This window comes from Schistocerca serialis, chromosome 4 (genome assembly GCF_023864345.2).
Source record: "Schistocerca serialis cubense isolate TAMUIC-IGC-003099 chromosome 4, iqSchSeri2.2, whole genome shotgun sequence".
NCBI lineage: Eukaryota > Metazoa > Arthropoda > Insecta > Orthoptera > Acrididae > Schistocerca > Schistocerca serialis.
In genome coordinates this window covers 690687931-690707055 of record NC_064641.1, presented here as the reverse complement: position 1 = coordinate 690707055, position 19125 = coordinate 690687931, and the positions used below count along the sequence as shown (strand labels likewise).

The window sequence follows — 19125 nt, the reverse complement described above, 5'->3', positions numbered from 1 at the left end:
TTCATTAAATTGTATATTATATGATTTAATGATTTATTTACGTTTCGAATCTTCGATTTCAATTTTGGCTGTCTTGAAGCCATTGGAAATTCACATATGCAGAAAAATGAAAAATTTTGTTCAAAGCTTTTTAAAAGATCAATTGAGCATTGAATAACTAGTCGGATGATTAATTATGCATTGTTCAGAAGAAAGTGGAGAGATTTCAATAACGATTTTGAGTAAATTAGTTAAGTGGAAAACGTAATTTAATTTTCTAGAGCATTTTTATGTAATCCATGTTTCATTTTCAGTCCTTTTTTCCATTTTGCTGGTGTTTGTGTGTGTCTAGTCCACTTGTTCTGATAAGCATTGATTCAGTGTTGCAACTTTGAAAGGGTGTTCTGAAGTGGGATGTGTTTGAGAGCTAGTTTTGATAGTGTGTCAGTTGAAGCAGTGGGGTGGACAACAGTATCGTTCATAATAAACGAGTAAACACACGTACGAAATTAAAGTAGCGGAATAGTAAATATGGCTATTATGCAACAACAAAAATATTCACTAAACTAACCACTTATAAAGCACTTACACGGCCAATGATTTTCACATGCCTCGGGAACTTTGTCATTATCATCAGGTAACAAAAAATGTTCAAATGTGTATGAAATCTTATGGGACTTAGCTGCTAAGGTCATCAATCCCTAAGCTTACACATTATTTAACCTAAATTATCCTAAGAACAAACACACACACACCCACGCCCGAGGGAGGACTCGACCCTCCGCCGGGACCAGCCTCACAGTCCATGACTGCAGCTCCAGACCGCTCGGCTAATCCCGCGCGGCATCAGATAACATTGTAGTGCTAGACGCCTATGAGGGAAAGGTGCTTTGAAGACTCACTGGCCCAACCTGTGAAAATAGAAGATAGAGGAGGTTGTACAATCATGAGCTGTACTGTATTTTAAGATCCAACTGCTAGGAAAACAGTGAAATCAGCCAGACTGAGATGTTAGGTATAAGTGGCACAGATGAGTGATGTAGAGGTAGTGAGAGGGATATTAGACGAAAATCAAGGGGCTCAGAGAGGACGAGGTCGTCCGAGAACCAGATGGATAATCTGTCATGGAGGACCTGCAGATAACAGTCTGTAGGTGATGGAATCACGAACTTTGGTTCGTGATAATTGTTGGAGAACTGTTAAACAGCCCAAACTGTGAACTGAACAGACACAGACGAAGAAGGAAAGACTTGAGGACGTGTCGTCAGTCGCGCCTGGTTAGTTAACTGGTAAAAGCGTAGCTCGCAAAAGCACTGGTTCGGAGTTGAGTCCCAGACAGGTCACAAGACACAAGAAGAAATGGTATTGCGGAGAAACGCCCCAGCAACAGCGGAGTAGTTGTTTCTAGAGATAATCTTTCACTCTACAGAGCACAGGTTGAAACTGTGCACCGGGCTGGAACTCGATCCGGGAGTGTGCCTCTCGCGGGCAATGCTTTCAACGACAGATTTAAACAGACATGACTAACGAGTTGTTCCCATGGCTTCAGTTTGTCAGTGCCTCTTTCCTACCTATCAAAATTTCTTTCCATATTTCACGGCAGCTCTCCTGCATGCCTGCTAGGCTATCAGAATGTGAGACGGAGGTTTCCCGAAGTACAAGCGCCAGTTCGAGAAGTCCTTAACCATGTGCCTGCTGACTCGTGCCCTATCTACAATTCCCACAATTTTGATCAAAACTCCCAGAAAAATACTGTTATTAATATGAGCAGGTTAAATGAAGTTCACAGTGATATCACTCGGTTTATTTGTAATTTAATCGAAAAAATGGTTGAAATGGTTCTGAGCAGTATGGTACTTAACATCTGAGGTCATCAGTCCCCTAGAACTTAGAACTACTTAAACCTAACTAACCTAAGGACATCACACACAACGATGCTCGAAGCAGGATTCGAACCTGAAAACCGTAGCGGTCGCGCGGTTCCAGACTGAAGCGCCTGGAACCGCTCTGCCACACCGGCCGGCTAATTTAATTACAATCAAGATTATCCTTAAGATCCTAATCACACTATCTCTGCAACCACATTCACGCAATTACATTTTCTGAATCGAGTTTGTCAAGTTCCTTACGGTCGAACAATGTTCAAAATTTATCCCCTGACTAATTTCAGTTCCACAAATTAATGCCTTTAATTCGCGACCGCGTACCACACGCACACCCGCGATCCTCTCTTTAAGAAAGTTCATTACATATTACATAATATGTTGCTGCATGTGTCATTTAGGTCACATACTGAATTTTTCTTTGGACTTGGGTGGGGGTGTCTGTCACCGATCTTGAGAAACTTGATCTGATGTAGCACACTCATTTGCGACCGCGCTGCGCCAGCGATAAGGGCAGAGTGAAATATCCACAACATTCCTCTTATTTCCTAAACGGTTTGAGATATCGAAATGAGATTTTGGCAAATGATAGCACGCAAAGAGGAGAGTATTGTGCAGAACTTCATTATCTAACTTGTTATTCCAGTAGCTCGAGACTTTCTCGATGAAATAATGTGATTTTTAATGGCCATAGATAGCTGGTGAACGAGAAATGCTATGCATTTTGGAACAAGATAAATGAAGACATTACACATTTATTTTGTACCGAGGATGTGCTTATTCATAATTTACTGACTTTACTTTCCTTCAGTTCCTCAAGTAATAAACTTAATAAACCATTGTTTCAGAATTCTCTCGCAGTTTCGTCTTCAAAACATATTAGTTAAGTGAGACTTTATAAACTCCGTTGTGTTCAGTCTACCAAAGCACGTGGGTTCCCCCAATAAAAGACAGATGGATCCAACTCACGGCAAAAATAGGAAGAAAGAGAGAAACCAAAAGAACACTAACGACTGATCTCCTTAACTATTCACCAACGGAATTCAACTTTCCAGAACACAAATATGCCTTCCCACCCAAAACAATAAAAGAATGCATTGCTTACACCAACGACAGCAGTGACAACTGAGCCAACTTAATCAGCCACCTCATAGAAGATTAACACACAAAGAAACGCAGAAGAACAAACGCTGAAGATAAGCTCAAACACAAGGATCCTTGCTAAGGTTTTGAGAGGTTTCCCTTCAGAACTTGGGCAAATGCCAGGGTCCTCACTTCCTTTCACCAGAAAACAAAAGAATTCACAGGAAACTAAAAAGAAATTTCCCATCTCAACAAATAAATGGTGTCCCAACTGAACAACATAAGCTAAGCTGAGGCACCAAAGAGCATTAGGCTCTCCATGTGCCCGCCTTCTCCCATCTGGGGAAGCAATGAAAGATGGAAAAAAAGACAACAGAAGGGAATATTAACTTGGCAACAAGAAAAATTTGTAAATGTTCATCAAATTTCGTCATTCATGTTTCGATGAACGTTATAAGCGGTTAACAATAGGCGATAATAAATCGATGCATTTTTATCAAGTTCATTATTAGACGCTAACCAAAGCTAAGGTATAGTACAGGGTGTTTCAAAAATGACCGGTATATTTGAAACGGCAATAAAAACTAAACGAGCAGCGATAGAAATACACCGTTTGTTGCAATATGCTTGGGACAACAGTACATTTTCAGGCAGACACACTTTCGAAATTACAGTAGTTACAATTTTCAACAACAGATGGCGCTGCAAGTGATGTGAAAAATATAGAAGACAACGCAGTCTGTGGGTGCGCCATTCTGTACGTCGTCTTTCTGCTGTAAGCGTGTGCTGTTCACAACGTGCAAGTGTGCTGTAGACAACATGGTTTATTCCTTAGAACAGAGGATTTTTCTGGTGTTGGAATTCCACCGCCTAGAACACAGTGTTGTTGCAACAAGACGAAGTTTTCAACGGAGGTTTAATGTAACCAAAGGACCGAAAAGCGATACAATAAAGGATCTGTTTGAAAAATTTCAACGGACTGGGAACGTGACGGATGAACGTGCTGGAAAGGTAGGGCGACCGCGCACGGCAACCACAGAGGGCAACGCGCAGCTAGTGCAGCAGGTGATCCAACAGCGGCCTCGGGTTTCCGTTCGCCGTGTTGCAGCTGCGGTCCAAATGACGCCAACGTCCACGTATCGTCTCACGCGCCAGAGTTTACACCTCTACCCATACAAAATTCAAATGCGGCAACCCCTCAGCGCCGCTACCATTGCTGCACGAGAGACATTCGCTAACGATATAGTGCACAGGATTGATGACGGCGATATGCATGTGGGCAGCATTTGGTTTACTGACGAAGCTTATTTTTACCTGGACGGCTTCGTCAATAAACAGAACTGGCGCATATGGGGAACCGGAAAGCCCCATGTTGCAGTCCCATCGTCCCTGCATCCTCAAAAAGTACTGGTCTGGGCCGCCATTTCTTCCAAAGGAATCATTGGCCCATTTTTCAGATCCGAAACGATTACTGGATCACGCTATCTGGACATTCTTCGTGAATTTGTGGCGGTACAAACTGCCTTAGACGACACTGCGAACACCTCGTGGTTTATGCAAGATGGTGCCCGGCCACATCGCACGGCCGACGTCTTTAATTTCCTGAATGAATATTTCGATGATCGTGTGACTGCTTTGGGCTATCCGAAACATACTGGAGGCGGCGTGGATTGGCCTCCCTATTCGCCAGACATGAACCCCTGTGACTTCTTTCTGTGGGGACACTTGAAAGACCAGGTGTACCGCCAGAATCCAGAAACAATTGAACAGCTGAAGCAGTACATCTCATCTGCATGTGAAGCCATTCCGCCAGACACGTTGTCAAAGGTTTCGGGTAATTTCATTCAGAGACTACGCCATATTATTGCTACGCATGGTGGATATGTGGAAAATATCGTACTATAGAGTTTCCCAGACCGCAGCGCCATCTGTTGTTGAAAATTGTAACTACTGTAATTTCGAAAGTTTGTCTGCCTGAAAATGTACAGTTGTCCCAAGCATATTGCAACAAACGGTGTATTTCTATCGCTGCTCGTTTAGTTTTTATTGCCGTTTCAAATATACCGGTCATTTTTGAAACACCCTGTATAACCACCATGCAAGTATGGGCGTTGAGGGGCTCCACATAACATCTGCAACAAATTGGTGTGTAGGCTTCAGCTTAGAATGGCACTTCGTCTCCAGTGCTCGGCATTTTCCCCGACGGCGCCTGACTGCAGCGCACACCACTAAACGCTCTCCCCATGTGTGCCCTGCAACCTGCGCATCCACCGTCCACAGTATGCTGTAGCTTCTCCGCTCACTACGCTAACTCTCTGGATCAAACAAGCGTAAGAGCAGATTTAATTGCTCCGAGACAGCATCTATACCCGTGCCCTTACAACATTCATTAGCGCCCTGTTTTTAGGCCTCTGACAAAACCCAACGAGCAGCGGAATGTCACTTAGGCCACTGTTATCGAAGGTATTGAGGCGTCTACACAACGTTTTTAGAATATTTTATGAGATGTGAATACTTCAAAAATATTTGGATGTTTCCAACACATACAATAACAACGTCACAGCAGCATGAGCGAAATACACTGAGCAGCCAAAACATTATGATCACCTGTTTAACAGCGTGTTGGTCCACCTTTTGAACTCAGTACTACAGAGATTTTCGCCACGTAAATTCGACAAGTGTTTAGTAGATTTTCGAGGGTATGTAGCACCTGATGCCTAAGCACAGGTGACGCAGTTCCCTTAAATTAGGGACCTGTCGTTTGTAGGCGCGCAACAGGCGCCTAATAGCGTCCAAGATGGATTTCATCAGGTTCAGGTGAAGCGTATTTTGTAGCCAATATCAATATGAGTTACTATCATGTTCCTCAAACCACTCTAGCATTGTTTTGGCCTTGTGATACAGACCGTTATCCTGTTAGAAGATGCCACCACCGACAGGAAGGCATCACGCACCAAGGGATGCAGGTGGTCTCCTGTAGCATGACTCTGATTTGTGGCGTGAACTGTTATCCTACCGTCGGGGAAGACATCGAGCATGAAGCGTTGCAGGTGGTCTACAGTAATGTTCACTTAGTCCACAGGTGTCATAGTACCTTCGATTACCACCACTGCTGCAAAAGAAACCTACGTGAACGTCCCCCAATACATAATACTACTCCCACTGATCTGCTGCCGTGATGCTGCACGAGATTCGAGCAGCTTGGGTGACGGCTTGTCCACACACGACACTCTGCTTGATCTAACAAGAAATCTGATTCATCCGATTAGGCGACAAGTTTCTATTCATCCACAGTGTAATCTCGACTATTCAGTGCCCAATGTAATCTTAATTGACGACGACGTTGGGTCAACGTGGAAACACGTGCGAGTCTTGTGCTGCAGAGCCCCATGTTCAGCAGGGTGCGCTGAACCATGTCCTGTGAAACACTTGAGCCTGCACCAGCAGATCCACCACAGAACACCACCTATCCTACTTTAGAGTGTAGGTAACCCTCTCGTAAGAGGAGGGAGAATCAGGAACAATCAATGGCATGGGAATGCAGAAAGCAATAGAAACCACTGAATTACAGACACATAATGGGTTTTCGCAGGACATGTGGCCTGTAATTGAACATGTGTCATGGTGATCTCTCCACTGGCAACAGATTCTGGAATAGTCTCCGGGAGGGGATTGCCAATGGGGAGGGGACCATGAGAAACAGACTGAATAACAAACGAAACAGTAACATCCTACATGTCGGGGCGTGGAATGTTAGTAGTTTGAAAGTGGTAGAGAGTCTAGAAAATCTGGAGAACGATATGCAGAAGATCAATCTAGATGTATTTGAATTAGTGAAGTGAAATGGAAAGAAGACAATGATTTCTGGTCAGATGAGCTTAGTGTAATATCAACAGCACCAGAAGTAGGAAGTAGGATTCGTTACGAATAGGAAAGTAGGACAGATTTTGAGCTACTATCAACAGTTTAGTCATAGGTTTTTCTCATCAGAATTGACAGCAAACCAACACCGACAACGATAGTTAGGATCTACATGGCAATATTGCAAACTGAAGATGAAGAAATAGAGAAAGTGTAGGAGGATGTTGAATGGGTTATTCAGTACGCAAAGAGAGATGAAAATCTAATAGTCATGGAGGACTAGAATGCGGTTGTGGGGGAGAGAGTAGAAGAAAAGGTTACAGAAGAGTAGGGGCTTGGTACTAGGAATGAGAGAGGAAAAAGACTGATTGAGTTCTGCAATGTTCGGACTTGGGTCTTCTGCTGTTCTTAATATATATTAATGACTTGCCATTCTATATTCACGAAGATGCAAAGCTGGTACTTTTTGCCGATGATACAAGTACAGCTATAACACCCGACAGACAAGAATTAACCGGTGAAATTGTAAACGATGTATTTCAGAAAATCATTAAGTGGTTCTCTGCAAATGGGCTCTCATTAAACTTTCACAAAACACAGTATATACAGTTAGTAAATGGAATGACCCCATTAATAAATATAGACTTTGATCAGAAATCGGTAGCTAAGGTAGACTATTCAAAATTTCTAGGTGTATGCATTGATGAGGCATTGAACTGGAAAAAAACACTGAGGATCTGCTGAAACGTTTGAGTTCAGCTACTTATGCTATTAGGGTCATTGCAAATTTTGGCGATATGCATCTGAGTAAATTAGCTTACCACGCCTATTTTCATTCTCTGCTTTCGTATGCATCATATTCTGGGGTAACTCATCATTGAGTAAAAGAGTGTTCATTGCACAAAAGCGTGAAATCAGAATAATTGCTGGAGCTCATCCAAGATCATCCTGCAGACACTTATTTAAAGAGCTAGAAAACTTCACTGTAGTCTCACAATATATATATATATATATATATATATATATATATATATATATATATATATATATATATATATTCACTTATTAAATTTGTTATTAACAATCCGAACGAATTCAAAAGTAATAGCAGTGTACATGGCTACAACACTAGGAGAAAGGATGATCTTCACTACTCAAGGTTAAATCTAACTTTGGCTCAGAAGGGGGTAAATTATGCTGCCACAAAAGTCTTTGGTCACTTACCTAATAGCATCAAAAGTCTGACAGATAGCCACATAGCATTTAAAAGGAAATTAAAAGAATTTCTTAATGGCAACTCCTTCTACTCATTAGATGAATTTTTGGATATAGTAAGTGGGTAATTTCCAAACCTCCACAAAAATTAAAAAAATTATTGAGTGTCATGTAATATTTTGTCTAATGTAATATCTTGTATAGACACCTTTTATTAACCTGACACGTTCCACATCATTACGAAGTGTCGTCGTATTCATAATCTATGGAACATGTACTAATCTAATCTAATCAATAAATTTCACCTAGGAATAGAGAATACTCCGTTCAAGAATCACAAGAGGAAAAGGTATACTTGGAAAAGCTCAGGAAATATAGGAAGATTTCAATTGGATTATATCATTGTCAGGCAGAGATTCCGAAGTCAGATATTGGATTGCAAGGCGTACCCAAGAGCAGATATAGACTCAGATCACAATTTAGTAGTTATGAAGGGTAGGCTGGTGTTAAAGAGATACGTTAGGAAGAATCATTGCGCAACGAAGTGGGATACGGAAGTACTCATGAATGAAGAGATACACTAGAATTTCTCGGAGGAAACAAGGCATAGCTCTGTAGGAACTACAGTTGAAGCGGAACAGACAGTTCTGAAGAAGGCAAACATAGAAGTTGGAAAGAAAAACGTAAGGACAGAGAAGATAACTACGAAGAAACCGTGGGTAACAGGAGAAATACTTCAGTTGATCGATGCTGGAAGTACAAAAACGTTCAGGGAAATTCAGAAATACGAGTCCCTTAGGAATGAAATAAATCGGAATTACAGGAAAGCTAAGATGAAATGTCTGAGTGAAAAATGTGAAAAATCGGAAAAGAAATGTTTGTCGGAAGGACTGACTCAGCGAACAGAAAAGTCAAAACAAACTTCAGTGAGTTTCAAAGCAAGGGTGGTAACATTACGAGTGCAACGGGAAAACCACTGTTAAATGTAGAGGAAGGAGCAGATAGGGAAGAGTACATTGAGGGGTAATCCTTGTCTGAAGACGTGATAAAGAAGAAACAGAAGTCGCTGTAGAAGAGATAGGGGGTCCAGTATGACACTCAGAACGTAAAAGAGCTTTGGAGAAGATCTAATAAGGCAGAAGGGATAGATTATATTCCATCAGAATTTCTGAAATTATCGAATGGCAACAAGACGTTGGTGTGCAGAATGTGTGAGTCTAGCGTAAAACCATGTGACTTTCGAAATAACATCATTCACACAGTTACGAAGACGGGAACAGTCGACAAATGCGAGAATCATCGCACAATCAGTTTAACAGTTCATGCATCCATGTTGCTGACAAGAATAATATACAGAAGAATGTAAAACAAAAGTGAGGATCTGTTAAAAGATCGTCTGTTTGGCTTTAGGAAATTTAAAGGCATCAGAGAGGCAAGTCTGACCTTGCGGTTGATAATGGAACCAAGACTGAAGAAAAATAAAGACACATTCATACGAATTGTCGACCTGGAAAAAGCATTCGACAATGCCAAATGGTGAAAAATATTCGAAATTGTGAGAAAAATACGGGTAAGCTATAAGAAAAATACGGAAATACACAATACATACAAGAGCCAAGAGGGAACAACAAGACTGGAAGACCAAGAACGAAGTGCTCGGATTAAAAGGGGTGTAAGGCAGGAATGTTGCCTTTCGCTTCTATTACTCAATTTATACATGGAAAAGCAATGACCAAAGCAATGACGGAAATAAAAGAAATGTTCAAGAGGGCAATTACAATTCAAGATGAAAGGATACCAATGATAAGTTTCGCTAATGACATTGCTATCATCAGTGAAAGTGAAGACGAATTGCAGGATCTGCTGAATGGGATAACAGTCTAATGAGTACGAAATATGGACTGAGAGCAAATCGAAGAAAGACGAAAGCAATGAGAAGTGGCAGAAACGAGAACAACTGGCCGGCCGCTGTGGCCCAACAGTTCTAGGCACTTCAGTCCGGAACCGCGCTGATGCTATGGTCGCAAGTTTGAATCCTCCCTGAGGCATGGACGTGTGTGCCGGCCGCGGTGGTCTCGCGGTTCTAGGCGCGCAGTCCGGAACCGTGCGACTGCTACGGTCGCAGGTTCGAATCCTGCCCTGGGCATGGATGTGTGTGATGTCCTTAGGTTAGTTAGGTTTAAGTAGTTCTAAGTTCTAGGGGACTGATGACCACAGCAGTTGAGTCCCATAGTGCTCAGAGCCATTTTGAACCATGGACGTGTGTGATGTCCTTAGGTTTGTTAGGTTCAAGTAGTTCTAAGTCTAGGGGACTGATGACCTCAGATGTTAAGTCCTATAGTGCTTAGAGCCATTTGAACCATTTTTGAGAACAACTAGAAATTTACCATCAAGACTGATGGGCACGAAGTAAGTGAAGTTAAGAAAACTTACTACTTTCTTCTACAATCTTGACTTTAATAAAAATGACAAAGGCAATGTTAATCAGAACACAGGGAGGAGTTGTGGTCTAAATGACAATAGATTTATTCACCCTTAACATCGCAAGACAAAAAAGATGACTGAAGGAAAGACACACAAACATTTTCATTTGACAAACGCTTTCAATAATATGGGGTCTATGGTGGACAAAGCGATCTGGGGATCGACAAACGACACTAACCAGAAGACTAATCGCACTATCTGACTTCATACACGTGAATCCGGGGTATGGCACAAAAACTACCCCACAATCAAGCATCTATATACTCTACTATCCCAAAATGGCGACTGAAATCATGGACGGCAGAAATCTGTTATTGATGGCGCGCGCCCGAAAAATGCAAGTACTTGGTCTCGCGTTCGGCTAATTTGGAACGCAGGTACTTCCCTGTGAGCCTCTGAAGCCCCGCTGGATTCCAGGGTGCAGGTGGACCCGTTTGCTGGTCTGTCAAACCAATTTGACTCCGTCCCACGAGTATGCGTGACGGAATATGTCAAATGTTTAGAAGGCCGACTCAAGACAAATAAGTACACCCACGCATTACTTGTTTTGTGCGTGATGCTAGAAGCAGTACCTCTGACGGTTCATTAGGTGACTGGCACAGGCTCCAAGTGGCACACTAGCAAAGGACACAAGTCTCAACGTTTAGGTAGAGACCTTCAGTTCTTCACTATCGAAGCGCCAGTACAAGAGTGGCCACTTCTCTTTGTTTTCACTTTCCTTGTCAGCTCGGTTGACAAACACATATACATCGTAGGCTTCTCCCACTTTCGCACAAGCCAATCACGAGGGGGAGCGCGGCATTCGAAGTGGGAGAGCGCCCCTAGCTTTGCATACACCGATTTGACCAATCAGAGACTTTAAAGTTACCTGGGAGTAAAGGAAAAAAGATTGAGCTTCGAGGCCTCTTTCCCACGCGATTATGCTGTGCCTTTTGCTAACAACATGACTAGGATGGAACCACAGCCCTCCATAAAAACGTCGTTATCTCCCCTGTTGCGTCCATTTCGAAGTTTCCAAAAAACGGTCATAAACAAGCTGAAAGCCTTCACAAATATGTTTCGTAACAGAATCTGCACGTCTGGGCGCCAGTGACCTGTCCCACGGAAATTCGCAGAACGCTCACAGTTGTCTCGTCGGCTTCCTGCCTAACAAGGGCCTATCCTCTGCTTTATTTCCGGTCCACAATGCGCTGCACATTGCAGTGGCGACTTCTCAGCGCTAGTCAGCCTTCCTGGACACGACCGGCGACCGACAGGCGCCATCCAAACCTGTCTGCACAATGAGGCCGCAAAACTCGGCCGTCCGGAAATGTTTTCCCCCAGGTTCTTCAGAAAAACCGCGCTCCCCTCGGCCCACAGTCGCTGTACGCTTTTACTGCAGTCGTTTAAATCGGCACCCTATTCCTTTGAATGCAGGTAAAGCTTAACGCTATTGCTTCACTAGAGCACACAAGTAAGAGCGTTAACTAGTGCCCACCATTTCATCATCATGTAGGAAGTCAGATCGTAATAAAGATCATCTTCCCTAAGAACATTAAGCGGCATGACACCCAATTAGAAGTGAGAGCGCCCTGCAATCTCTCAAGCTCATGACGGATGGAGCAAGGAGGACAGAAAACCGGACTAACAATGGTCAAGCAAGAGAAGTCTCCTAGTATCAAACACAGGGCTTAATTTGGCGAAGAAATATGTGAGAATGCATGTTTGGAGCACTGCATTGTATGGCAGAGAATCTTGCACTGTAGGAATACCAGAACAGAAGAGAACCGAAGCATTTCAGATGTGGTGGCCACAGAAGAATGTTGAAAATTAGGTGGACTCATAAGATAAGGATGATGAGGTTCTCCGCAGAATCGGGGAGGAAAGGAATATATAGTAAAAACTGACAAGGAGGGACAGGATGGTAGGACATTTATTATGACATCAGGGAATAACTTCCGTGGTATTAGAGGAAGCTGCAGAAGGGTAGAACTGTATAGAAAGACAAAGATTAGAATACATCCAGCAAATAATTGAGGATGTAGGTTGTAAGCGCTTCTTTGAGATGAATAGGTTGGCATGGGAGAGGAGTTCGTGGCGGGCCACCTTAGTCCTGTGAGAAGACTGATAAGTAAAAAATCCTATTGGTCACGTATTCGCAACACCACCAGGGGGCATTCAGTTTCATGGTGGGAGATGGTCAAAATATTTTGGCCCATCGGTCTAAGTACACAGCACATGTCAAGCAAACCATGGGACTTACTATATACAAAGATATAAAAATACTCTCTCTCATATACTAGGGTATCAAATGTTTTGTCTGGGAATTACATCAAAATGGTTTCCATCTCTCGGTTCTTACCAGGGTTACTGGGAGGTTTCCTTAGTTGTAAGGCAAACGACAGAACTGAAGATCCCCTCCCAAATGTTCCAATTGGGACTTTCTCTTTTCTCGTAGTAGGTCGTCTGGTATTCGTCTGAAAAGTCCATGGGTCTACCATGGGTCATTACATGAACAATCTTATCAACGTAAGCAACGACAAAAGTTTAAAACACCCGGTTAAATATTTTGTTGAATGACTTGTGTAAAATAAAATGGGTTAGAGAACCATTTGACACACCTTTCAGTGGCGCTCAGAGTCATGTAAAGCAGCCGAGAAACTCATACGTTAGTGACATGAGACCACTGAATGAAAGTACATCCAGAAAATATCCTCTAGTACTCTTTATAATTATCAGATTTTAAGTTAAACATTGAACTTTCAATTCCAAATCGGCACTTCATTTCTATACATGATTTCGAACATCATTCAAAGACACATTAAATGTTTTGTCTAATCTGTCCTGTTTCTTACCTTTAAATAAAGTATTTGACAAAAAAATTTGCCTTGTTTTTGAATTTTTTATTTTCATGTTTTGTTCAGAATGCATTAAATATAATACATTGAAAGATCAATCGGTGTTCCTCTGTTATTAAGAGTATATACGGGTGGTTATAACTAAAGTTTACCTACTTGAGAGCACCCCTATGAATAGCGACTGATCGTAAGACAATGAAACTTTATGGAGATAATTGTGAGGAACTGCGGCAGAGAAATAACGAATAAGCAATTGAAAGAAACACGTTTTAATTTCCGCATGAGGTAGCAACATTTGTTAAATGCGTACCATGTTTATGTTCCAGGTTACAAACGTTGCTCATTGTGACGACCATCCGCATCCACGAGCCTGAAACCGCACTAGATGTCGCTCTACTGCCATCTGAAACATCTCAGGTGGATATTGTCTATCTCACTCGCTATTGTCATCTTCAACCTAAAACGCGTGTTAGTGTCCCGTTGATAAACCCCGTCCTTGAGGTAAGCCCACTGCCAGAAATCGTACTGTTCAAATCTGAAGATGTTTGTGATTGTGCACTTTCGAACGACTGATCAGTACTTCGGTTTTCTCCAGATGTGTTACGGAGTAACCGAGTGACCTCAACAGCAATGTGATATGGAGTTCATCGTGCATCAAAACAGTCGAGTCCAAAGCAGGTATCGCAAGTTGGCGATGCAGAAGACAGTAACGTGCACCGCTCACACTGCCCGTCCTTGACCTCGCGGACAGAGAACCTCCAAGAAAAATTGACCAGCCATGAACTGTGCGAGAAGCCACAACACACACTGACGCGTTAACTATGCAGGGGATTTCAGACGCGTTTATTGGCGGTGACGATCGCCAAATGCGGCGATTGTTAGTGTTCGCTGCCACAGTGAGCGTAAAGTATGCTTCGTCACTCCACAAAATGTTCCAAGGCCACAGGTCGTCAACTTCAGTCCTTGGAAGAAACTTAAGAGCAAAGTCTACTCGAATGTTTGCGCCAAGTGGCAAAGGTTGATGAATAATGTGAAGTTTGAGCGGATGCTATTTCAAAATTATTCTCGGCACTTTTTGAACCGTGTATCACGGGATGTTCAGCTGTCACGACACAGATTTTTGGACAACATGGTTGTGGAGAGAAGCAGTGATTAGTATGATTAATCAGTAATTCAAGAACAGTCTTAATCGCATTTATTTTTGTTATAATACCGCCAACCGGTTTCAACCCGACGTAGGGGTCATCTTCTGGGCGTTTACACTATTGGTCGACTGCTGGTGGTGTCACTCCTGTCTACATGCAACGTAATTTTTATGTAATTTACGTCATTATAAAATACATTTTAATTACCGGTCGTGGACGCTGAATAGAATACGAAAATAACCATAAGTCCATAATTCAAGAAAGGTTTGAAACAGATGTAGAATGGGCGTGCGCAGCGAACTATACGAACAACTCGATACTGAACTAACTATGAGCAGTCAGCAATGGAACTGCGACGAGTGGCCACGCGAAGAAGGACGAGTCCGGTCGAGGGAGACCCAGACCTAGATAGACGGGAACGGGACCGAGGCTGGAACGAGACCAACCGACGTACCTTTGCCGGAACGAGACCGACCGATTCCCGTTCCCAATAACTACAAGTAGAAAGCAGCGACCGAAGTGAACTATGAAAGATCGTTAGAATTCGTTCCTCGCCCCTTCCGTTCATATTGGTGAACCGTTCCTTTGGACCTGTTAGATCGCGAACGACCCATCTCTACCAAGAAACTGTTGCAGAATGTCCCGGAGAGGCGGTGCCCAGGTGTTTTATTAGCTGATCGGCACCTCACACCAGCGTCCCTAGGGCTGAAAAAGTAGTTCTGGTGGTGAAACGGACAGCTGTCGCCTTCTGGGGCACAGTAGTCACTTCCTATCCTGGCGCAGTCTCGTAAGATGGAACGACGGTGTTTTCTGCAGTCGTGCTCAGCTCCGTTTAAAACCGAATTGTTTTAGCGGCCACCGCCATATTGAATAAGTTATTAATTCCTCTCCAAATGACTGCAGCCGAAATCTGCTTACAGATCTCGATTCCTGTGCATGTGGGGAAACTGCTGATATGAGGATTCGTTTCCTTTCTGTAATTAGTCTATTTAGATTCTTTAATTAGCGGTTGCATTTTTATATAAGTCGAAATAAAATAGATGCTAAATTATGGATAGAGCAGTCGTTTGTTCGTCATCAAAACGTCCCTAATCTGTCTCCTGCTCTCATATTCATTAATTACTTCTCTACTTGTCCTTTGTTTCCGGCCTTGCGCAGCCTCCTACTACTCGTCAAGGCATGTGACGTGGCACGGTCCGTAAGATGAAGTGTGACAAGTTCATTTACATAGCCAGCATCATCTGTTCGTGAAATACTTCAATTTTACTTCAGTCCACTTGAGCCGTGCGTGGGTCGCGTTCGTGCTGTTATTGCTTGACATCTTGTCTTGGTGGTGCTGTCGTCTCGTTTCTTATTCGTTTTACTGGCGTCACTAAGTTGTTGGCTTGCCTGCCCATTAGTGGCAGCAGCAACGCTTATCGATAAGAGCACTGTCATACCATCTTTGAGCGACCACTAGTATTTCCAGGTCCTCGTGAGTCGGGAGTTCAGTGTCGACGGAGCAGCAGTGAGGTTTGGACAGCCATGACTCCCCTGACCGTTGAAGACACACATGGCTTCAGTGGGGATAACCTTGGTTGGTCGTTCGGTCGGTTGTCTCATCGGACGACGTGTATTTGGTCGCCGACCACTTCCGGGTTCTCTGTGTGTGTCGACTTGTGATTCCTCCTAGTTGTTCCACAGTGACTGGTTTTAGTATTGTTTGTGGAAGTGTTTTCCAGGAACCGTGTGTAGCTTGTGTGGTTTGGACTGAGCAGTTGTTTTAATGCTGTCTGCTTGCTGGATGTAGTCAGTTGGTTGGGACGGAGCAGCGAGGAAGTCTCCGCGGCATGAGGCCAGACTGCGACCGCCCTGCTGGCAGCGTGCCTTTGCTGTCGGATAGTGAGGCGCTGGCTGCGAGAGCGACAAAGTTCGTTGCCCACCGAACCTGGATGCTGAAGTTGAGTGATCAGTTAACCTGTTGTGAAAACTCAACCATTGTGACATCTCTTCATTCATTTGTGAGTTGTTGCTCCCTGGGCCGTTTGGGCTAACAGCAACGGCAAAATCTTGCAGCCGTCTTCCTATATTGTGATTAGTTTTTAAATTGACTGCTACTTGGCATTGAAATGCACCAGCGGTATCTTTCGCCCTGTGGTCGTTAATGCCCCAGTTACCTGCCCTGGTCGTTAGTGTAGTTTTTCGGCAGTGTACCTGCTGTCTGGCATGGCATGTAGTTTGACGGTGTTTTAAGTTGTTTGGTTCATATTTTGCTTTGAATGGTTATTGTTCCCTTGGCTGTTTTTAGACGCCAATTTCTGAAGATGTAGTGCGGTTCATATCCTCGTCCTCGGCTGACATTTTCCATCGTTCTGTCATTGGTCGGACGGAAGGGAATTGGTTAAATTGTTGGTTGGTCCTTGGGCTGTCCCTAGTTTGGGTTGTCATTCGATTATTTAACTTCAACTCTTAGCTGCCTGTCTCACCTCACCTTACGTTTGAACTACCTTCTCAGGCCGACCCTTGGAACATTTCTGAGCACCACTTGTTCTGTTTGTTTTAGATTGTGATTTTCGTTTTAGTTTGAAGTATTGTGCGAGGTATTTGGTCATGTATTAATTCAGTTCTATCTAAATTTTACTTAAGGGCCTTCAGCTTGTGTCGAATTAAAATTTGAAGATTGATTTTATTAAAAAACAATTTCCTTAAAATTTGTTCTATCTGAAATTGGTTGTAATCCAGGCCCTAAGCTGTTAGTTGTTCGATATGTTACGTGTGGCCTTCAGCTGAGGATTTACGTGAACCCATTTTAATAAGGCCTTCAGCCATGTGTATTCTTTAAAGGAAAATTTTTATATGAAGGTAGGGGTTTATTTTAAATTGTTTTCTGTCTTGTTGTTCAGGCCTTCAGCCATTGTTTCCAATTTGTCTGTGGCCTTCAGCCGTGGAGTAAGTTAATATTTCTTTAATTAGGCATTTTGCCATCCTGTTGTAAGCTTAAAAGAAATTTCTTGGTTGGAAAAATTGTTTATTAATGTGTTTTAGTTATAGTTGTCCTTCAGACGTGTAGTGTAGCCATTCAGCCGCTAATTGCTTTGCATTGATTTTTTTTTTTAAATTCACCTTCTATTTTTGGTTGCTTTTGATTTCTAAGCTGGGCCTTCAGCCGTTCCTGTTTTTGGTGTGGTTTTGGTCCTTCAGTCCAGAAAGCTTCTCAAGTTTTCTGTGACTAGGCCTTCAGCCATTGTTTAGTTGTGATCTTTGAAAGGAATGTGTAAATAAGTGGTTCTTTGAAAAATAAAGTCGTGTGTTAGATTTTGCAACTCACTGTAACTGTTTACGGCCCCATCCACAATTTTAACCTTATCCTGTGCGTTCTCTACCTACCAACCTGGTTTCACCACTAATTAAGTTATTCTCAGTTGCCCTGATTATACAAGCTTTTTTTCCCAAAACTAGACCTGACGCTGGTCAGTTTGGTACGCTATTTGTCCAGTTTCCGATCTTCCTTTATCTATGAGAACTCAGACTAAACTCCACTGAGGGAGGTGGCACAGTGGTTAGCACTCTCGACTAGCATTCGGGAGGACGACGGTTCAAATCCACGTACGATAGTCCTGATTTAGGTTTTCGGTGATTTCCCTAAATCGCTTCAGGCAAATACCGGGATGGTTCCTTCGAAAGGGCACGGCCGATTTCCTTCCCAATCCTTCCCTAATCCGATGGGACCGATGACCTCGCAGTTTGGTCTCTTCCCCCAAACACCCCAACCAACCCAACCCAACCCTAATCCGATGGTACTGATGACGTCGCTGTTTGGTCCTCTGCCCAAACCAATCAACCGACCACACAAAACTCCAGACACGTGTGAGACTCGTGAAGCACCTACCTTAACACGCTCCAGGCCCTCTAGGTGCACGGCGTATAATTTGTGGATCCTGCTGCGAGCGAAGTCGACCTCGTCGACGGAGGCGTCCAGCTGGAAGGGGGGGTGGGGGCGGCGGTCGCTGTCCCAGACGACGAGGCAGTGGGCGCGCATGCGCGGCGTCCAGCGGCTGAGCCGCAGGCAGCGGCACGGCAGGTGGCACGCCTCCTCGGGCCGCACCGTCGTCGTCGAGGGCGTCGTGGGCCGCCAGTAGGAGAACGCCTCCGCCCCCGCCAACGCCGCCGCCACGGCCAGCGCCGCCGCCAGCGCACGCATCGCGCCGCGGGACTTCCCCTTCGCCTCCAGGCGAGCTCCGTTCGCTGGCAGCTGGAAACCATTCGAAGCGAATTTAGTGAGAACGTTTCCGCAACAACTGTAACATATCGTTTCAATGTCTGACCTACGACGTCATCAAAATGGCTACCGGTAAATCGTACGAGGGGCGTTTGAGAAGTCCGTGCAAATTCCGAGACATGGCACCACCGGCGGGTATCAAGGTCATGTTTAGTTAGTAGCATCTTTGCAAAGAACGCACACCAAGTTTCAGCCATACTGGTCTATTTCTTTGTGTTTTGCATTCGTGTGAATCAAGGAAGCCGAGTGACTGCGAAAAAATGGAATTTCGTGTGGTAATTAAACATTATGAACGGCTAAATACCTCAGGAGACTAAAGAGAAGCCTGACAAATACACTACTGGCCATTAAAATTTCCACACGAAGAAGAAATGCAGATG

General features: G+C 43.6%; 1 protein-coding gene across 1 annotated transcript in view; it reads right to left on the bottom strand.

Moving 5' to 3' along the window:
• LOC126473188 (carboxypeptidase N subunit 2-like) overlaps nucleotides 1–19125 on the bottom strand; it is a 110157-nt gene that overhangs the window by 32652 nt on the left and 58380 nt on the right. The window contains exon 2 of the mRNA XM_050100082.1: nucleotides 18356–18718. Within this exon, the coding sequence (XP_049956039.1) occupies nucleotides 18356–18667 (312 nt within the window). The 5' untranslated portion in view covers nucleotides 18668–18718. The remainder of the gene's footprint in view (nucleotides 1–18355; nucleotides 18719–19125) is intronic.